The sequence below is a fragment of the Tachyglossus aculeatus genome, chromosome 18 (genome assembly GCF_015852505.1).
Source record: "Tachyglossus aculeatus isolate mTacAcu1 chromosome 18, mTacAcu1.pri, whole genome shotgun sequence".
NCBI lineage: Eukaryota > Metazoa > Chordata > Mammalia > Monotremata > Tachyglossidae > Tachyglossus > Tachyglossus aculeatus.
Genome location: NC_052083.1, coordinates 39,673,976 through 39,694,494, shown reverse-complemented (window position 1 = coordinate 39,694,494; position 20,519 = coordinate 39,673,976). Strand labels below are relative to the sequence as shown.

At 51.7% G+C, this 20,519-nt stretch overlaps 2 protein-coding genes across 4 annotated transcripts in view; both read left to right on the top strand.

Annotated features, from left to right (window-relative positions):
• Positions 1 to 6,277, top strand: part of BEND5 (BEN domain containing 5) — a 158,772-nt gene extending 152,495 nt beyond the window's left edge. For all 3 annotated transcript variants that reach the window (XM_038760624.1, XM_038760621.1, XM_038760623.1), the window contains 3 exons: positions 2,524 to 2,666; positions 5,257 to 5,470; positions 6,107 to 6,277. In XM_038760624.1, the coding sequence (XP_038616552.1) occupies positions 2,524 to 2,666; positions 5,257 to 5,470; positions 6,107 to 6,264 (515 nt within the window). In that variant the 3' untranslated portion in view covers positions 6,265 to 6,277. The remainder of the gene's footprint in view (positions 1 to 2,523; positions 2,667 to 5,256; positions 5,471 to 6,106) is intronic.
• Positions 6,278 to 12,880: 6,603 nt separating this feature from the next.
• LOC119940102 (cytosolic carboxypeptidase-like protein 5) overlaps positions 12,881 to 20,519 on the top strand; it is a 29,012-nt gene continuing 21,373 nt past the window's right edge. The window contains exons 1-6 of the mRNA XM_038760150.1: positions 12,881 to 12,893; positions 15,106 to 15,195; positions 15,286 to 15,346; positions 15,809 to 16,096; positions 17,987 to 18,085; positions 19,800 to 19,911. Coding sequence (XP_038616078.1) covers positions 12,881 to 12,893; positions 15,106 to 15,195; positions 15,286 to 15,346; positions 15,809 to 16,096; positions 17,987 to 18,085; positions 19,800 to 19,911 — 663 coding nt within the window. The remainder of the gene's footprint in view (positions 12,894 to 15,105; positions 15,196 to 15,285; positions 15,347 to 15,808; positions 16,097 to 17,986; positions 18,086 to 19,799; positions 19,912 to 20,519) is intronic.

Sequence of the window (20,519 nt, the reverse complement as noted above, 5' to 3'; positions counted from 1 at the left end):
CTGATGCCGGGACAGGGCTGGGGCATCGTGCGAAGTGAAAAATGGTGCATCAGTCAGTGGTATCTATTGAGCAATTATATCTATTGAGCAATTACAACGTGCAGAGCGCTGTACTAAATACTTGAGAGAGTAGAATTAGCAGACACGTTCCCTGCCCATAAGAAGCTTACAGTCTAGAGGGCTGCCTCCTCTGACCTCCCACCCCGGGCCGGCCCTGTGCGGAGCCATGCCCAGTGGCTGCAAAATGCTGAATTAGCTGGCCGTGGTCACCGTTGCTCCCTGGGAGAGGGGTGCGTGGGATCCCCGGGGATCAGAGCGGGCCCCTAGCCCTAGCTTTCCGGCCGCCTAGACTCCACCTAGCCCATTTGCCCGATGATTTATGCCCAGTTGGTCTTGTAGTGGCCTCCGGGAAACGGCAGCTAATTGGATTTCTGCTTCATTTAGGGACCGATGCTGGCTCTGCGTGCGATGGCAGCCGCTTGGAAGTGATGGATGCCAGTGGGGTGGGGGTGGGGGCACCCCCCTCGGGGTCCCTGAGACTTCCCGGGTTTTCGCTGGCCACCCCAGGGCAACGTTAGATGTGCTTGGAGCCCAGCCCCGGTGAGGCTCGGACACGCCTCCCGATATTTCAGCAGCGTCCATGGGAGTTTGCAATCGGGAAAGCGTGAGCTAGACCTGAGGTTGTGGGACGGGGGCCAACTGGGCGGGGGAAACCGCACTGCTTTAGCCAGCCCCCCCGGCTCTACCACGTAGGTCCCAAATGCTTTGTCCAAGGGTCTACCTGCTCTCTTCTCAGGAGTAATAATAACAATCACTGAAATTACCGAACAAATGATTTCTGTTCAGCTCCTACCTATGCTATTATAATAATAATAGTGATATTTGGTAAGTGCTTACCATGTACCCAGCACTGTACTTAGCGCTGGATAGATAGCCAAGTCCCATATGGGGCTCACATTCTAAGTAGGAGGGAGCACAGTTATTGAATCCCCATTTGGCAGGTGAGGGGACTGAGGCCCAGAGAAGAGGTCGCACCCCAGATGAGTGGTGGATACAGGATTCGAATCCAGGTCCTCCAACTTCCAGGCCCATGTTCCTTCCACTAGGCCATGCTACTACCCTTATTATTTTATTACTAAAAATAATAACTATGGTGTTTCTCTCTCCCCTGACTAACAGTGATGATTATAACTGGGGTATTTAAACATTTACAGTGTGCCTGGCACTGTACTTAGCGTTGAGACAGATACAAGATAACCAGATGGGCCCCAATCCCTGTCCCCTACAGGGCTCCCAGTCGAAGGGAAGCAGTATGGCCTAGTGGAAGGAGTCCGGGCCTGGGAATCAGAAACCCTGGGTCCTGATTCATTCATTCGTTCATTCATTCATTTAATCGTATTTAGTGAGCGCTTACTGTGTGCAGAGCACTGTACTAAGCGCTTGGGAAGTACAAGTTGGCAACACATAGAGACGGTCCCTACCCAACAACAGGCTCACAGTCTAGAAGATCCTGATCCCCGGCTCTGCCACTTACCCGCTGTGTGGCTTTGTCTGGGCCTCAGTTCCCTCATCTGCAAAGTGGGGATTCAATACCTGTTCTCCCTCCAACAACTTGGACTGTGAGCCCCACGTGGAACTTGATTATCTTGTGTCTACCCCAATGAACAGTACAGTGCTTGGCATATAGTAAATGCTCAGCATTTAGCATTCTTATTGTTACGAAGGACAAGAATCAAGTCCCCAAGTAGCGGGACTGTCCTCGGACCTTGGGGAGCCCGCCCAGTGTCCACGGAGGTGGATGTTTGAAATTCTCAAAGTGACCCAGGCTACAGGACAGAGCACAGGCCTGCTGCGCTGTGACCTTGGCCAAGTCATTTCACTTTTATTTTTTGTTGCGATTTGGTTTTTAAATGGTATTTAAGCGCTTACTCCATGCCAGGCACTGTACTCACGTTCTGGACCTCACATTCCTCATCTGTAAAATGGGGGTTCAGTACCCGTTCTCCCTCCTCCTAAGACTATGAGCTCTAAGTGGGACAGGGACTGCGTCTGACCTGATGATCTCGGATCTACCCTTGCGGTTAGCACAGTGCTCGGCACAGGGTAAGCGCTAAACAAGTACTACAGTTATTATTCCTCCCGTTTCCAGTCTTCCCCTCCCTTTTCCTCCCCGACTGCCAGTCAGGGTGGTGGCCCGCTATCGCTAAATCCAAGCAGTCATTGTTCCGTACCGTTCTTTCCCCACATTCCTTGGGTTCCCGGCCTTTTCTCAGTCAGGTGGTCAGAGTTGGAGCTACGAGGAATCCCAGTGCTCCGATGGGGAAACGGAGCTACCCTCTTCCCCATCAAAGTCTACACTCACCTCGGTTGACGGGTGTGTCTGCCTTGGGCGGGGGCCCTCACCCGTCCGATTCGGGGCTGGAGGAAGCCGTGACCCTCTGTCGCGGGCCGACGGGGACAAACGGTTGCTGTTTAGTTGGGGTAGAACAGCAGCCCAGTGGCTCTCTTCTGTCCACTACCTAGGTCCCGCTCTCGAGCTGGAAAAAGTCAAGTCGGAATCCCTGGAGCCTGACCTCCGGAAGACGTTCAGCGACGAGGCCAACACCTCATCCTATTACCCCGCTCCCGTCCCCGTCATGGACAAGTATATTCTAGAGAACGGCAAGGTACCGGGGCCCGGATCTCGTGTGCACGGAAGCGTCCGCTATCCCCCCACGCGTCCCGGGGGAGGACGAAGCCCCCGAGGAAACCGGGCCCGGCTGGGCCGCGGAGCAAGTCTCCCTGCCCACATTTCTTTGAAGCGGCCACGATGACAAGCTTAAGTTGACATCAGGGGCGGTATAAAAATACTAATTATGGTTATTAGGTGCTTACTGTGTATCAGGCCCTGTACCAAATGCTGGAGTGGATTCAAGCAAATCAAGTTGGACTCGGTCTCTGTCCCACATGGGGCTCACGGTCTCAATCCCCATTTTACTTAGACCCAGAGAAGTGAAGCGACTTTCCCAAGGTCACACAGCAGACAGACAGGAACACTTGATCGCCAGGTTTTATTGAGGCCACTGTGGGAGACAGGCCATCTTGTGGGGGCATCTGGACTTTTGGCTGGGCGGTTGTGTTGAGGGAATGCCAACCATGTGCAGAGGATGTATACGTGATCCCCACTTTCAAGGCTCTTCATTCTAATGTGAGCAGTACACTAGAGAATACACTAGAACTAGTAGACTAAGCTTCCTGAGGGCAGGGGTCATGTCGACTGTATGTGCAGAGTCCTGGGGAGAGCCAGTGGACCCGCTCCCTGCCCCCAAGGAACTCGTAGTCTACTGGGTGCCAAACACTATACTGAGCACCTTGGAAAGTATGATCAAGTTAGAAATTGGTCTTGGGGAGGGCTTCCTTTTAGCCGAGACAACATTGGAGGTGGTTTTAGTAGGGGAAAAAGGGGGCACCTTGCCCCTTGTGATCTTGGGCCCCTTTGCGGCCTGCGAAAGGGAGAGTTTAGCCTTATTCCCATAGGCACATCCTCCGGCCCCAGCACCCGCAATAGGGACAGTCTTCTTCCTGGACAGTGGCCAAAGGCTGGTGAGCACAGAAAGGCCCCAGTGGGTCAGGTGGTGGGGTGAGGGGTGGGCCACGCAGAGACAGCAGGACAGACTGAGGGGAGAGATGGAGATGAAGAAAGAAAAGAGAGATAGGCAGAGTTAAAGATGGGGAGAGAGGGGCCACAGAATCTGAAGATAAATGGGCAGAGAAGGGAAGAGATAGCGCTCTATAGAAAGTGATAAAGGACGACAGAGAGGGTGATAGAACAATGGGGACAGAATGAGAGGAGGGAGAAGAGATGGCGAAGGCAAGACAGGGAGTGATGGAAAAAGAGAGACACGCAGAGACCCAGAAGACAGACCCTGTGAGAGAGGAGAGAGGTGACAGAAAGGGGGAGATTGGCACAAAAATGACAAAGCAACCTAGGCAGCGGGAGACAGAGAAAGGGAGAGATGGGAAGAGAAATGAGTCAGACACAGAGAGACAAAAGGAGATGAGAGAGGTGGAGAGATAAAGGACAGAGTGGGGCAGATGGAGAGAGAGGGAGGGCAAGGGGCACAGAGGATTAGGGAGATGACAGAGATAGGGCTAGACAGATGAAATGAGAGAGACGGTGAGGGGGGGTATGGGAAAACGGAGACAGGCAGAGAAAAATACAGAAGGAGGGAGAGAAACAGATGGAGGGAGACGTGGATCAGAGAGGCTTAGAGAGTTGGGAGAGGACTGAGGATAGAGATGGACAGAGACAACGATAGGCAGAATAGGAAAGGGAGACAGAGGAAGGAAGGGGAGAGACGGACGGAAATGGCAGAGGTGACAGACAAAAAAGAGAGGTGGAGTGAGGAAAGGCAAGCAGAGAAAGAGAAACACAGAGGGAAAGACAAGCAAGGAGTGATAGTAGACACCAGGAGAGGCAGGGAGAGAGATGTGAGTCGGGCACAGCCAGAGCTGGGGAAAAGTAGAAGTAGCAAGGACGTGGAGGAGGAAAAACAGAGTTGCAGGCAGAGACGTTTGTAGAGCTGAAGAGAGGAGGGAGATGGGTTAGACCAGGAGGGAGATAGAGAAACAGAAAGATGGAGGGGCCAGTAGAGAAATGATAAAATGATCTAGAGAGACAGGCAGAGATGACAGCCAGAGAGTGACACAATGTGAGAGATGTAGACAGAAACAGAAACAAGGAGATGGATTGAGGGAATGAGAGAAATGGACACACTGAAGCAAGAAATGGAGTCAGATACAGAAGGAGAGAGAAAGAGACAAGACTGACAGAAACAGAGGCACTTGGTGGTGGGGGGGGAACAGGCTCCCTCACCGCCCACCATACACTCACTCACTCACTCTCTCTCTCTCTCTCTCTCTCTCTCTCTCTCTCTCTCTCTCTCTCTCTCACTGGCAGACAAGAAGAATACCTGGGTGGTGGCAAAAGTCATCTAGTTTGGAATCCAGTCACCTGTCTGGTGGTGTCCCTTGAAAATAACCCCTAATGGTGAAATCAATCAATTGTATTTATTGAGCGCTTACTGTGTGCAGAGCACTGTACTAAGCACTTGGGAGACTAGAGTGTAACAATATAGAAGACACATTCCCTGCCCACAATGAGCTTACAGTCTAGATCTTGTCATTATACTGACTTTTAAGTCTCCGCCTCGGGGAAGGCTGTGCGTGGTCTGTGGGCAGCTGTGCCTGTGACACGCCGCCCCTCCTGTGTTCCAGGTGCACCTTGGGAGCGGGATCTGGGTCGACGAGGAGAAGTGGCACCAGCTTCAGGTGACCCAAGGCGACTCCAAGTACACAAAGAACCTGGCCGTCATGATCTGGGGGACGGACGTGCTCAAAAACAGGAGCGTCACCGGGGTGGCCACCAAGAAGAAGAAAGACGCCGTCCCCAAACCCCCCCTGTCCCCTCACAAGCTGAGCATCGTCAGAGGTGGGTCACGGGCCTGGGGGTGGTCCCCTTCCCTCCCCCTCCCTCGTGGTCCCCAGCAGCCGGCGCTCGGGTTTCAGGGGCGGCAGGTTGGAAGACAAAGTCGGGAGAATGCCGCTCTCCTGTCCTGCCCCCACTTTATGGGAAGAAACTGAGGTTTTGGGCAGGGGCGAATCACACCGCAGGTGCTCAGTTCAGTCCACCCCACTGGTCCACGGCGTCGGCTTTCACCCCTGACGATTCGGCCACAGCTCAGTGGACCCGCGATGAGCACCGGTGGCTGAGCGCTTTGGCGATGGGCCGACCAACCCGTAGGATAATCTGAATGTCCGCTGTGTGTGGAGCACTGTACTGAATGTCTGGGAAAGTGTGGCCTAGCGGAAAGAGCCCAGACCTTAGAGTCACGGGACCTGTGTTCTGGCGCCAGCCTGCTGCGTGACCTTAGGAGCCATGTGATCTGTTACCTGCTACATGGGACCCTCTCCCCCATCTCCAGTAGGGAGGAGAAGGTGGGGCGGAGCTTTGGGGAAAGCATAACAGATGCCTATCCCACAGAGCCCGGCTGCCGGGGGCCGTTGTAGAAGCTGCACCATTTGGCCTTTTGTCCCTAAGCCCTCCTCCTTTTCTCTCCCCTCCCAGAATGTTTGTATGACAGAATAGCACAAGAAACTGTGGACGAGACAGAAATTGCACAGAGACTCTCCAAAGTCAACAAGTACATCTGTGAAAAAATCATGGATATCAATAAATCCTGCAAAAATGAAGAAAGGAGGGAAGCAAAGTACAATTTGCAATAAACTCTGGATTTTTCATAAAGGCTGGGGCGTCTTCCTTGAGTGCCGCTCGGGCTGCAGGGAGGGTCGGCCGGTGGGGCTCTGTGTCTCGCACGCTGTGTCTATCTTGGGGACCCCAAACCCAGTGGGGCCCGCACGCTGCTGGCTGGAGAAGTGGGACTGTGAGCCGTCCTCACCCCAGGCCTGGGGTCCTGTTCCTCCGTCCGTCCGTCCTGAGTAGGGCTCGGGAGGTCTGTGGCTTCGCGAAGGGAGCATCCCCGAGTCGACATCCTCCCTGAACCCTGAGAAGGAGTGTGGCTTGGGGGATGGAACCTGGAAGTTAGAAGGACCTGGGTTCCAGTCCCAACTCCGCCACTTGTCTGTCGGTGACCGTGGACAAGTCAGTTCTCTTTGCCTCAGTTACCTCATCTGTAAAATGGGGACTTAAGACTGTGAGCCCCACATGGGACAGGGACTGTGTCCAATCCGATTTGCTTGTATCGACCCGAGTGATTAGTATAGTGCCTGGCGACAAATACCACAATGATTTTTATTATTGTCTGTGCTGGGGGGCATCCCGCCGTGGCAAGGACAGGGGAGCCCAGGTCACCCGGGTGGCAATCACAGAGGCCATCCAGTTGATGCCCAGAGAGGGCTGGAGGGGCGGCGGCGGCCAGAGAGCTTTGGGTAGCAGACAGGATGCGCCTTCTGTGGGACTGGGAGATCTCGCCGGCTTTGGAGTGAGTGGGAGCCGGGGGGTGATCCTTGCAGAAACGTATACTGGACTTGCGGTTTGGGCGTTCGCCATGATGTTGTGCTGAGCGAGATCCAGGGGTTGGGGTCTGTGAGTGCCCCAACCTTTGGAGTCAGAGGTCATGGGTTCAAACCCCAGCTCCGCGAATTGTCAGCTGTGTGACTTTGGGCAAGTCACAACTTCTCTGTGCCTCAGGACCTCATCTATAAAACAGGGTTGAAGACTGTGAGCCCCCCGTGGGACAACCTGATCACCTTGTAACCTCCCCAGAGCTTAGAACAGTGCTTTGCACATAGTAAGCACTTAATAAATGCCATCATCATCAGGCCGGCCAGTATTGACTGTCAGCGGAAACAACTGCACCCACCTGGGGGATTTCCTCCCAAACGGTCAGTTTTCCCTTTCAGTGTCTCTGGGCCAGGGGCCCGAGTGCTGCCATAAAATGACTACAGTGTTCGTTGAGTGCACTTACAGAACTCATCTCCCCATCTCGATCCTGTCTTCCCTCTGACTTTCCTATCACCATAGACACCACCACCACCATCCTCCTTGTCTCCCAAGCCCAAGCGATTCTCTCATTCGAATCACACGTTCAGTCTGTCCCCACATCTTGTTGGTTCTTCCTTCACAATATTGCTAGAACATCTCTGGGGTGTATCCACCCCAGCGCTTAGTATAGTGCCTGGCACACAGTAAGCACTTAATACCACAACTATTATTGTTTATCATTATTATTATTACTATTAGAAAATCCAGGCTTTCCTCTCCATCCAAGCTGCTACTGCACTGCCCTCAGTACTTACCATAGCCCACCTTGATGACGGCATCGGCCTCCTCACTGACCTCCCTGCCTCTTGTCTCTCCCCCCGTCCAGTCCCTACTTCACTCTGCCGCCTAGATCGTTTTCCTAAAATGCCATCCAGGCCACATTGCCCCACTTCTCAAGAACCTCCAGTGTTTGCCCATCCACCTCCACATCAAACAGAGATTCCTGGCTGAAGCGCTCAATAAATACGATTGATTGATTTGAGGCACTCAATGAACTCGCTCCCTCCTACCTCACCTCCCCAGTCACGTTCTACAACCCAAGTCTGCACACTTGGATCCTGTCACACCAACCTAGTCTCAGTACCTCGATCTCGTCGCTCGCCGCTGACCCCTCACACATGTCCTGCCTCTGGCCTGGAACTCCCCCTTTGCATCCAACAGTTTACCTCCTTCAAAATCTCCTCAAACACCATCTCCCCCAAGAGACCTTCCCTGATTAAGCCCTCATTTCTGCACTCCGCTCTCCCCTCTGCATCGCCTATGCCCTTGGCCACACACCCAAGCCGCACAGCATTTATGTTCAAATGATAATAATAATAATAATGATGACATTTGTTAAGCGCTTACTATGTGCACTGTTCTAAGCGCCGAAATCCTGGCACTCTGCTCATTCCCCTCTCTGTATTTTTAAGGTCTGCCTCCCCTTCTAGACTGTAAGCTCCTTGTGGACAGGGATTGTGTCTATCAACTCTATTGTATTGTACTTTCCCGAGTGCTTAGTACAGTGCTCTGCACACAGTAAGCGCTCAATAAATACCACCAAATGACTGATACCGGGTGCTAAGTGTTGGGGTACAGACAGGATAATCAGATGGGACACAGTCTAAGGAGGAGAGAGGACAGAAATTGAGTCCCCATTTTACAGATGACAAAACAAGGGTCAGAGATGTCAAGTGACTTGGCCAAGGCCACCCAGCAGGCCGGGGGAAGAGGCAGGGTGAGAACCCCCGTCATCCGGCTCCCAGGCCTCACTCTACTATCCCCTGGACTGAGCCCCACACCACTTATGTCCATATCTGTAATTTACTTATTTATATTGAGGTCTGTCTCCTGTTGTAGACTGTAAGCTCGTTGTAGGCGGGGAATGTGTGTTATAGTGTACTCTCCCGAGAGCTTAGTACAGTACTCTGTAGACCGTAAGCATTCAATAAATACGACTGACTGACTGCGCCGCTTCTCAGTAGCAATGGCAATAGGACAGCTGAGGGAGCCTGTCAAGGCACCACCTGGAGCCGTCGGGCGAGTCCGTGTCCGGAGGCGCGTTGTCCCCCCGACCCTGGGCCTCTGGGGGCTGCTCAGGAAGGGGGTGAGGACTGAAGCGGGAGAGGTGCCCGAAGCCGTGGAACAGTGCTCTGCACACAATAGTTTGTAAGCTCCTGGAGGGCAGGTATCATGTCTACTAACTCTATAGTTCTCTCCCAGGAGATCAGTAGAGGTGCTCAGACATGCTCATGTCTCCTCTATCCTAAAAAAAAAACCTCTCCCTTGACCCAAAGCTCCCTCCAGTTATCACCCCATCTCCCTCCTATCCTTCCTCCTCCTCTCCTCCCTTCTTTCTCCTCTCCTTCTCCCTTCCTGCTCCTCTCCTTCTCCCTTCCTCCTCCTCCCCTTCTCCCTTCCTCCTCCTCCCCTTCTCCCTTCCTCCTCCTCCCCTTCTCCCTTCCTCCTCCTCCCCTTCTCCCTTCCTCCTCCTCCCCTTCTCCATCTCTCCCCTCCTCCCTCTCCTCAATCTTCTCCCCCTCCTCCTGTCTTCTCCCCCTTCCCACCCTCTCTCCTCCTGTTCCCCCATCTCTCTCTTCTTCTCCTCCTTCCCCTCTCTCTTCTTCTCCCCCTCCCATCTCTCTCTTCTCCCCCAGTCCCTCCTCTCCTTCGTGCCTCCATCATGGTGCGTGAGAACAAAGCTTCCCATGGCTGAGTTTCCATGGGCAACCCGTGCGATAGCACTAACAGCTAATGATTAGCATGCACACTGTGCTACGAGGCCCTCCCCGGACCTCCCTCGATTACTCCTGGCTGACCAAGGCGGGGCCAGCCCGGAGGGTCCACTGTGCTGGACACCGGGCCCGGAGGTGGCAGGGCCAAAGCGGCTGGGATGGGCACTGCCCGGGGCCTGTCCCCAAACCAGCCTCTCCCCATGGCCCAAAGGCCCCACCGGTGGGTGCCTGCCACCTCGTCGACCGCCAGATGCCCGGTGTCTGACCACACAGTGACCCCTGACCCCTCCAACTTTGCCTTTCATTCACCACAAGGCAGGCTGAGAAGCAGAGCCCCGGCCCGGACAATCCAACCCCCTAACTCTCCACAGTGGCCCAGCATAAACCAGCCCACCCCCTAACTCTCCCCTCTCCATCCCCAACTCTCCCCCAGTGACCCAGCACAGACCATTCCACACCCGTGACTCTCCTCTCCCCATCCCTGACTTTCCCCCAGTGACCCAGAACTTTTTTATGGTATTTGTTAAGTGCTTACTATGTGCAAGGCACTGTTCTAAGCACTTCAGTCAACCCGTTCGACACGGCCACGCTGGAGGATGCAATAACAGGCCGTGACACGGGAGTTAGAATTTGTTCACTTTGCACCTCTGGGGAAGTCTTCTCACTGAACAGACCTTGAGCCTCAGCCAAAGTCCTGGAGGCTCTTGTCCCTCAAGAATTACTGCACTTGTGAATGTGCACGTACCTGGGAAGACACGCAATTAACTACAAACCTCTTTGCCGAGTTAGCCGGGCACCACGGCCCGATGATATGTCCCGACATGATAAATCAGCCTTTCCCAGGGAAGCCAAACACATAACTGTGTCCATGTCAGCAGCATACAGCTAAAGGTTATCGCCAAAGTCTTCTAAGTAGGCAACACACAGACCAAATAGCCGTCGACGGACAAGAAAATAGAAAAGGGGATCAAGAAGGCCGACCCATTCCCTGGGAGGCTGTCAAACAGAGTGCATTGGCAGCATGGTGCCAGGCTTCAGGCCATACTAAAGGGCTGAGAAGCAGAGTGGCTTGGGAGTCAGAAGGACCTGGGTTCTAATCCTGGCTCTGCCATTTGTCCGCTGTGTGACCTGGGGCAAGTCACTTCACTTCCCTATGCCTCAGTTTCCTCAACTGTAAAATGGGGATTAAGACTGTGAGTCTGACGCGGGACAACCTGATAACTTTGTATCTACTCCAGCGCTTAGAACAGTGCTTGGCATATCATAAGCACTTAACAAATACCATCATTATTATTATTACTATTATCATTATTATTATTACTATTATCATTATTTTTATTAGGAGGAGGACGATGACTATCTAGATCAGACACAGTCCCGGTCCCACGGGGGGCTTGCAGTCTAAGAGGGAGAGCAGGGATTTTATCCCGTTTGACAAATGAGGAAATGGAGGCCCAGAGGAGTTCATTAGCTGTCCAAGATTACACAGCAGGAACAGGAGCCGGGCAGGTGTGCTCTCCCGGAGTCCCACCCTGAGTCCCTGCCTCCCCCCAACCCCCAGCCTCTCCAGAGAAAAGTCTTTAGCTCCTCAAATGGGCCTACTTTTCAAGACCGCACCCTGCTTCCCCATAAACGTGTGAAATACGATGGCCCGGGCTCAGAACACGTGACCTCCAAATTAAATTATATTTTACAATCTCTCTTGGTACCGAATAGCAGATTAAACATGAGTAATGAACACATTAAGGCTGCACGGCTAGAAAATTCTTTAATGTGGTTGAACGATCATTTATTTCATTTACAAGGTGCAAAAATAGCAATTATAAAAACACAGGCAAATTGCCTTTCAGTCAAAAATCCCTCCCTTCCAGGGTAACTTCTGGGGGATGGGGTGCAACCCTGGGCCACCGTAGCCCTTGCAAGGACTCTGCCCCCAACCCCCTTGTCCCCCAGGAAATCAATGGTATTTTTTGAATACCCACTCTGAGTACCGTATACTGAACACTCGTGGGAGTATACTAGAATGAGAAAAACGTGATCCCTGCCTTCAAAGAGATTACAATCTCGGGGGGAAGACAGGCATGAAAAGAAATTTCGGGTAAGAGGAAGCAATAGGGTATAAAGATATGTAGATAAATGATTAATCAGGGAGGCCTGGAGGAGATGGGATTTTTAGCGAAGATGGGAAGAGCAGCAGCCTGGGGGATGTGAAGGGGCGAGTGGGGAGTTTCAGGCAGGAAGGAGGACATGACAGGGGATCGGATCGGTGGCAAATCAGATGAGTTTGAGGAACAGCGAGTAAGTTATTATTGTATTTTATTATGGTACTTGTTAAGTGCTTACTATATGCCAAGCACTGATCTAAGCTCTGGGGTAGATTTGAGGCTATCAATCAATCAATCAATCAATCAATCAATTGTATTTATTGAGCACTTACTGTGTGCACAGCACTGTACTAAGCGCTTGGGAAGTACAAGTTGGCAACATATAGAGACAGTCCCTACCCAACAGTGGGCTCACAGTCTAAAAGGGGGAGACAGAGAACAAAACCAAACATACTAACAAAATAAAATAGAATAGATATGATATGTACAAGTAAAATAAATAAATAAATAAATAGAGTAATAAATATGTACAAACATATGTACATATATGCAGGTGCTGTGGGGAAGGGAAGGAGGTAAGATGGGGGGGATGGAGAGGGGGACAAGGGGAAGAGGAAGGAAGGGGCTCAGTCTGGGAAGGCCTCCTGGAGGAGGTGAGCTCTCAGTAGGGCCTTGAAGGGAGGAAGAGAGCTAGCTTGCTATCAGTTTGCACATGGTCCCTGTCCCACATTGGACTCTAGGCTGTAAGCTTCTTGTGGGCAGCGAATGTTTCTGTTTCTTGTTATATTGTAGTCTCCCAAATTCTTAGTACAGTAAGCACTCAGTAGATACGACTGAATGCATGAATGAATAAATTAATGAGTGAATTAGGAAGGACGGAGTAGGAAGTAGTAGGATTAAATCCCCATTTTACAGATGAGGGAACTGAAGCCCAGAGAAGTTAAGTGACTCGCCCAAAGTCACACAGCAGACAAGCAGTGGAGAGGAATTAGAACCCAGGTCTTCTGACTCTTCGACCCATGGTTCTTCCGAGTAGGCCATGCTGCTTCTTAGTTTCACCGCAAGTTTTTGTTCTCCCTCCTGTCTCTGACCCAGCTGGGCTCTGGGGGCTGAGGGCCTGGAGTACTGGGGGGGTTAGACTCTTGGGGGGATCGAGGGGGCAGAATCCCACTAGCTCACCAGACCCCTGGCTTCTTTCCCTCGAAACAATCCAGTTTCCCCCGCTCCCCAAAAGACGCTGTATTATTTTTTAAAAAATTACCTACTTTAATAGAAATACTTTTCCTTCATTAAATTAAATCTCTAAAGCCCAGTAGCATTTCCAGTGCTTATGTGAAAATGCCAGTAGGGATTTGGAATTAAAAGCCCTATTCTTAGGCCAGTCGATGGAGTGCTCAGCAGATAGAGCATGGGCCCGGAAATAAGAAGGACTTGGGTTCTTGTCCCCACTCAGTGGAAAGAGCACGGGCTTTGGAGTCAGAGGTCATGGGTTCGGATCCCGACTCCACCACATGTCTGCTGTGTGACCTTGGGCAAGTCACTTTACTTCTCTGAGCCTCAGTCACCTCATCTTGTAAAATGGGGATGAAGACTGTGAGCTCCACGTGGGACAACTTGATCACCTTGTATCCCCCCCGGCGCTTAGAACAGTGCTCTGCACACAGTAAGTGCTTAACAAATGCCATCATTATTATTATTGTCTGCTGTGTGATGTTGGGCAAGTCACTTCACGTCTCTGGGCCTCCATTACCTCATCTGCAAAATGGGGATCACGTATGGGATGTGAACTGTTTTCAACCTGATTAGTTTGTATCTACCCCAATGCTTAGAACAGTGCCTAGCACACAGTAAGGGCTTAATAAATACCCTAAAAAATAAGGGGAGGGGTCCGGGGCTGGGGGGCACTTGGCCTCTGGGCTAATTTCATGTCACTCCAGCCGGGAAACTATCTGCTGAAGTAAATTGATTTTGCAAATGAAAGCCGCAAGCCATGGCCCGGCTACCAATCTACTGTGTCCAGAGATCAGTCAATCAACTAATCAATCAATCGTATTTATTGAGCGCTCCTTCCCACTTTCTAGGTGACACAGCAATTTTTCTACCCACCTACAGAAACATCTGCTCCGAAGGGAAGCCACAGAAACGTTTTATTTTTAGTAGCCCGGACTTTAACGTTTATGAAGACACAGGGCCCCATAAAATTAGTGTGCAAATATAATGCCCAATTTGTGTTCCACTACGGTCAGCAGAAAAGTTGATTAGAGAAACTGTGTGGCCTAAGAGAAGCAATTTGGACTAAAAATGAAGTGAAAAGAACGCAGGCCTGGGACTCAGAGGACCTGGGTTCTAATTCCGGCTCCGCCACTTTTCTGTTGTGTGACCTTGGGCAAGTCAGTTCACTTCTGTGGGCCTCAATTCCCTCATCTGTAAAATGGGGATTAAGACTGTAATAATAATAATAATAATAATTAATTAATTCAATCGTATTTACTGAGCGCTTACTGTGTGCAGAGCACTGTACTAAGCGCTTGGGAAGTACAAATCGACAACTTATAGAGACAGTCCCTACCCAACAATGGGCTCACAGTCTATCTAGAAGGGGGAGACAGACTTAATAATAATAATAATGGTGGTATTTGTTAAGCGCTTACTATGTGCCAGGGACCATCTTAAGCGCTGGGATCGATACAAGCAAATTGGGTTGAACGTGATCTGTGAGCCCCATGTGGGACACGGACTGTGTCTAACCTGATTAGCTTGTATCGCCTGCATCGCTTAGTATGGTGCCTGGCACATAGTAAGCAGTTAACAAATACCATTAAAATAAACAATAAAGCCTGAGTTTGGGGGCTCAGTGAAGATGGGGTGGCAGAGAAATAGTCTGCTCTGAAAAGAGAGGAGAAAACTTTGGGAATGCTACCTAAAAAGTCTCCTCCTTGGGGAGAAATGAAAAATAAGAATGATAAAGCATCACGGATTCTGTGCTTAGGCTCAGCCCTGAACCGAGCAGTGTGGGGGAGATGGGAGAGTCAGAACGGACACAGTCCCCATCCCACAGGGGATGCCTCTAGACTGTAAGCTCATTGTGGGCAGGGAATGTGTCGACCACTCTGTTGTATGGTACTCACCCAAGTGCTTAGTACAGTGCTCTGCGCACAGAAAGCGCTAAATAAATGGATGGGGTTGGGAGGACGTCTCCGCGGAGTCTGGCCCCGTCTGACCGGTTCCCTCCTGTTCCCGGCAGAAAACCTACAACCCGGCAAGGAGCAGAAGGTGGTCCTGATCACGGCGCGGGTACATCCTGGGGAGACCCCGTCCTCCTTTGTCTGCCAAGGTGGGTATCGCCGCTGCCCGGGCCCAGCTGGAGGGGGCCGAATGCAGTGGCGGAGGCCGGAACCGTCTGATCTCACCTCCGGCCTCCTAGGGTCCGCGCCCTCCCGGGTACCATCTCAGGCCCCAACTCCACCCGTCAGACCGGCCCCGCGGTGGGCATCAGGACCCATTAGACGCTTGAAATCAATCAATCCTATTTATTGAGTGCTTACTGGGTGCGGAGCACTGTACTAAGTGCTTGGGAGAGCACAACAAAACAATAGAACAGACGCATCCCCAGCCCTCAATGGACTTACAGTCTAGAGGGAGACAATGAATTGTCTGTGTGAGGGGACCGGGGCCGGGGAAAGGAGTGAAGGGTGAGGGGTGGGGAGGCTGAAAGAGGGGAGCGTGGGGCAGTCAGGGGAGGGAGGTGGAGTGCTCTGCGCAGAGCAGGCATTCCATAAATCCCACTGGTGGGCTGACTGACAGGGAAGTGGGAAGTGGTGTGGTTGGGAGGTGGGAGATGGGAGGTGGTGGGGCCTGGTTACCATGACCCTCCCAGCCCCTGTGAGCCACAGAGTCACTTTAGGGGGTGGCCAGGGTGGGGGTCTCCTCTCGCTTCCCCATCCCAGGAGTGTGGGCAATGGTCCGCCCGATGATTTGGTTCTCCAAATCCAGACCTTCTCCCTTCTCCCCCCGGGCCCCGGGACTCCCCAGTCAGTACACCCGGCGTCTGACCACCTTCCCCACATCGAGTTGTTGGGATCCACCCGGACTGAAGCTGAAAAGTTTCCCGCCTCCCCAGGGGTCATCGATTTCCTGGTCAGCCCGCACCCAGTGGCCAAGGCCCTCAGAGACCGGCTGGTCTTCAAGATCGCCCCTATGCTCAACCCGGATGGCGTCTGTCTTGGCAACTACCGGTATTCATTCATTCATTTGATCGTATTTATTGAACACTTAACTGTAATAATAATCATAACAACTATGGTATTCATTAAGCCTTATTATGTGCCAGGAACTGTACTAAGCGCTTGGGTGGATACAAGCAAATCGGGTTGGTCACAGAACCTGCCCCACGTTGGGCTGACTCTAATTCATTATGGTACTCATTAAGCACTTACTATGTGAGAAGCACTGTTCCAAGAGCTGGGGTGGATACAAGTTAATCAGCTTTGACACAGTTCCTGTCCTACATGGGGCTCACACTCTTATCCCCATTTTACAGATGAGGTAACTGAAGCGCAGAGAAGCAAAGTGATTTGCCCAAGGTCACACAGCAAACATGTGGTGGAGCCTAAATTAGAACCCAGGTCCTTCTGACTGCCGGGCCTGTGGTCTTTGCACTGGTGCCGTGCTGCTTCTGGCCCAAGGAGCAAGTTTTTCTTGCCCGTTTCCCGGTTCTGGGAGCAATCGCCCCCCTACCCCTTCCCCACCAGCCTCACTCCTGTTCAGTGCCCCAGCGCTTAGAACAGTGCTCCAGTGCTTAGAACAGTGCTCCAGCGCTTAGAACAGTGCTTTGCACATAGTAAGCGCTTAACAAATGCCATCATTATTATTATTATTATTGTTGTAGGATTGCGCTGGGAGCCCACCCCAGAACTAGCTGCCCTGCTGGGGCCGGTGGGTTTGTTTGGAATTGTTTCAGGCCCACTGGGAGAGTGGACGGTTTAATTAAAGAACCTGTCACTTCTGGTTTTAATTGCCAAGCTGATGGTTCATTATCATTCTGGTCTTTCATGAAATGCGGCCTACGGGTGGCGGGTGGAAAGGGCTGTGAGGATGATGGGAAGAGGGGGAAGGAGGGAGGGGATGGGACAAAAGCATTTTCCGCTTTCTGTGGCTGGAGGGGAGGATCAATGAAGCGGCTGGAAGACCAAGGACTTTCTGGAGCTTGGCTTATTTCCCTTTAGGAGGGCCCGGACGGTCCCAGAGCCTAGTCTACTCTCCCTTATTATGGCTCTCCTTGTTAACCCAAGATCAGAGAAGCAGCGAGGCTCAGTGGTAAGAGCCCGGGCTTTGGAGTCAGAGGTCATGGGTTCAAATCGCGGCTCCACCAACTGTCAGCTGTGTGACTTTGGGCAAGTCACTTCACTTCTCTGGGCCTCAGTTACCTCATCTGTAAAATGGGGATTAAGACTGCCCGGGGGACAACCTGATCACTTGTACCCTCCCCAGGGCTTAGAACAGTGCTTTGCACATAGTAAGCGCTTAATAAATGCCATTATTATTATTATTATTATTATTATCAGAGCCTTCCCCAGGCCAATGTTGTGCTGAGCCCTGGGGAGTGGCGCCGCCTAGTGGAAATGATAATAATAATTGTGATCTTTGTTAAGCGCTTACTATGTGCCAAGCGCTGTTCTAAGCGCCTGGATAGATACAAGAGAGTGGTCGTGACCGGTGTCCCACAGGGGATTCCCAGTCTTGATCCCCATTTTACAGATGAGGGAACTGAGGCACAGAGAAGTGAAGGGACTTGACTAAGGTCACCCAACACACGTGGCAGAGCGGGATTAGAACCTACATCCTCGGACTCCCGGGCCTGGGCTCTTTCAAAACAAGGAAATCCTAATCCCAGCTCCGTCATTTGCCTGCTGGGTGACTTCAGGCAAGCCACTCAACTTCTCTGGGCCTCAGTGGGAGGTAGGGGGGGGGTCCCCTCAGCCCCTCCCAGCCCCCACCCGGAGCCTCCCAACGGTGGAGATTCCAGAATTTCCCTGGTAACCGGGGGAATGGCAGGGGTGGGGGTCACAAGCCAGCTTTGCTGAAGGTTTTTACACTTCCCTAATCAGGTGTTTGTCACTATGCAGTCTGCGGAACCGCCCAGATGTAAACAAACAGGGACCTCAGAATACATTTATTGTTTTCTTATTTATGTTTCTGGGCATACAAAAATCTATAATTACCAGGTACAGCCTCCTCGGAACCGGTATTTAATGACAATTACTTTTCGTTGCCATAGAAATGAGTCTCGAGTCGCTCCCTATCATCCTCCCCACTCCTCAAGCCACGGGGGCCCCTGGAGTCATTCATTCAATCCTATTTATCGAGCACTTACTGTGTGCAGGGCACTGTAATAAGCGCTTAGAAAGTGCAGTGTGGCCGGTGTGGGAGGTTGGCAGGGGGCTTTGAGGTCCCCCTCACCCCCTCCCCAACCACGGCCGGCAGGGCTCTTGGGGAGGGCAGGGGCGTGAGGGGCATCATTGGTGGAGAAAGTAATGTTATCTATTGGGTGCTTACTGGGTGTAGAGCAATGTACTGGACACCTTCTGGAGGCAGTGGAGCCCTGGGGGCAGAGAGTGGGGCTGAGCCCCAGTAGACCAGCGTTCTAGGCTAACTGCAATGGCACCTCAGGCAAGTCACTTGACCTCTCTGGGCCTCCATTTCCTCTTCTGAAAAAGGGGGAGAAGATCCCTGCTTACCTCCTCCCCCGACCCCGGGAGTCCTATTTTCTCAGCCCCCCACCCTCAGACCTAGTCAAGCCCCTCCTCCCAGCCCCAGCCCCCTCCTCCCATTCCGAAGTTCAGAACACTGGAGGGGTCCTGCAACAGGAGAGCCAAAAAAGAGATGGGGAGAAGCCAAAGACCCCAGGAAAAAAATCCCCAGACCCCTACCCCAATAACCATCATAAATCCAGCATTTTTGCCATCTGTCTTGTCCCCATTTTACAGATGAGCAAATGGAGGCTCAAGGAGGTTAAGCAACTGGCCCAAGGTCCCACAGCAGGCCAGGAGCAGAAGCAAGACTTGAACCCGGTTCTCCTGACTTTGAGTCCCGCGCTCTTAAAAATTATAATAATAATGGTATTTAAGTGCTAACTATGTACCAAGCACTGTTCTAAGCACTGGGATAGATACGAGGTAATCAGGTTGTCCCACGTGGGGCTCACAATCTTAATCCCCATTTTACAGTGAAGTGGCTTGCTCAAGGTCACATAGCAGACAAGTGGTGGAGCCGGGATTAGAACCCATGACCTTCGTACTCCCAGGCCCGTGTGCTAGCCACTGTACCACACCACTTCTCTTCTGTCTGAGCCTATTACTCTATTTATTTATTTATTTATTTTATTTGTACATATCTATTCTATTTATTTTATTTTGTTGGTATGTTTGGTTTTGTTCTCTGTCTCCCCCTTTTAGACTGTGAGCCCACTGTTGGGTAGGGACTGTCTCTATATGTTGCCAATTTGTACTTCCCAAGCGCTTAGTACAGTGCTCTGCACATAGTAAGCGCTCAATAAATACTATTGATGATGATGATAATGAGCCCCTCCTCCCCATGCTGTGCTCTGCCCCATGGGGTCACGGTGGCGGGGCCGCAACCCCACAGCCTCACACGGAGTGGCCAGGATCGATCAGTAGATCGATCGATCGTACTTATTGAGCACTTACTGTGTGCAGTGCGCTGTACTAAGCGCTTGGGAGAGGATAATGCAACAATACAAGAGGCACATTCCCATTTGTGGGGGGCTGGGAGGGATCCTCTCCTCGGTAAGGCAGAGCCTAGGAGGAGAGAGACCCTCTCAGTGGTGGTCCCTCGCGACTCCTGGGGGTGGAGTGTGGGGGGTCCTCGGGTGGTCCTCTGGCGTGGGCTGACCCTCGCTGCCTCTCGCTGTCTCTTCAGGTCCTCCCTGATGGGATTTGACCTGAACCGCCATTGGCTGGATCCATCCCCCTGGGCCCACCCCACGCTGCACTACATCAAGCAACTGGTCGTTCACATGACCAAAGACCCGGTGAGCGTTGGTAGGGGGAGGGGGATCCATGTTGGGGGGGTCGGCTTGTTCCTGTGAATCAATTCATCCATCAGTCACTGATATTTACTCATTCATTCATTCAAGGAGACGGAGGACCTGGGTTCTAATCCCAGCTCCGCCACTTGTCTACTGTGTGATCTTGGACGACTCACTTCACTTCTCTTCACTTCTAGACTGTGAGCCCACTGTTGGGTAGGGACTGTCTCTATAGGTTGCCAACTTGTACTTCCCAAGCGCTTAGTACAGTGCTCTGCACACTGTAAGCGCTCAATAAATACAATTGATTGATTCTCTGTGCCTCAGTTACCTCATCTGTAAAATGGGAATTAAGAACTGTGAGCCCCATATGGGGCAACCACAGAGCTTAGAACAGTGCTTGGTACACAGTAAGCACTTAACAAATACCATCATTATTATTATTTGCCGAGCACTTACTGTGTGTGGAGTACTATACTAAGCATTTGGGAGAGTACAGTACAACAGTAAACAGACGTTCCCTACTCACAGCGAGCTTACAGTCTAGAAGGGGAGACTGCCATTAATAGAAATAAATCAATAACAGATATGGACATAAGTGCTGTGGGGCT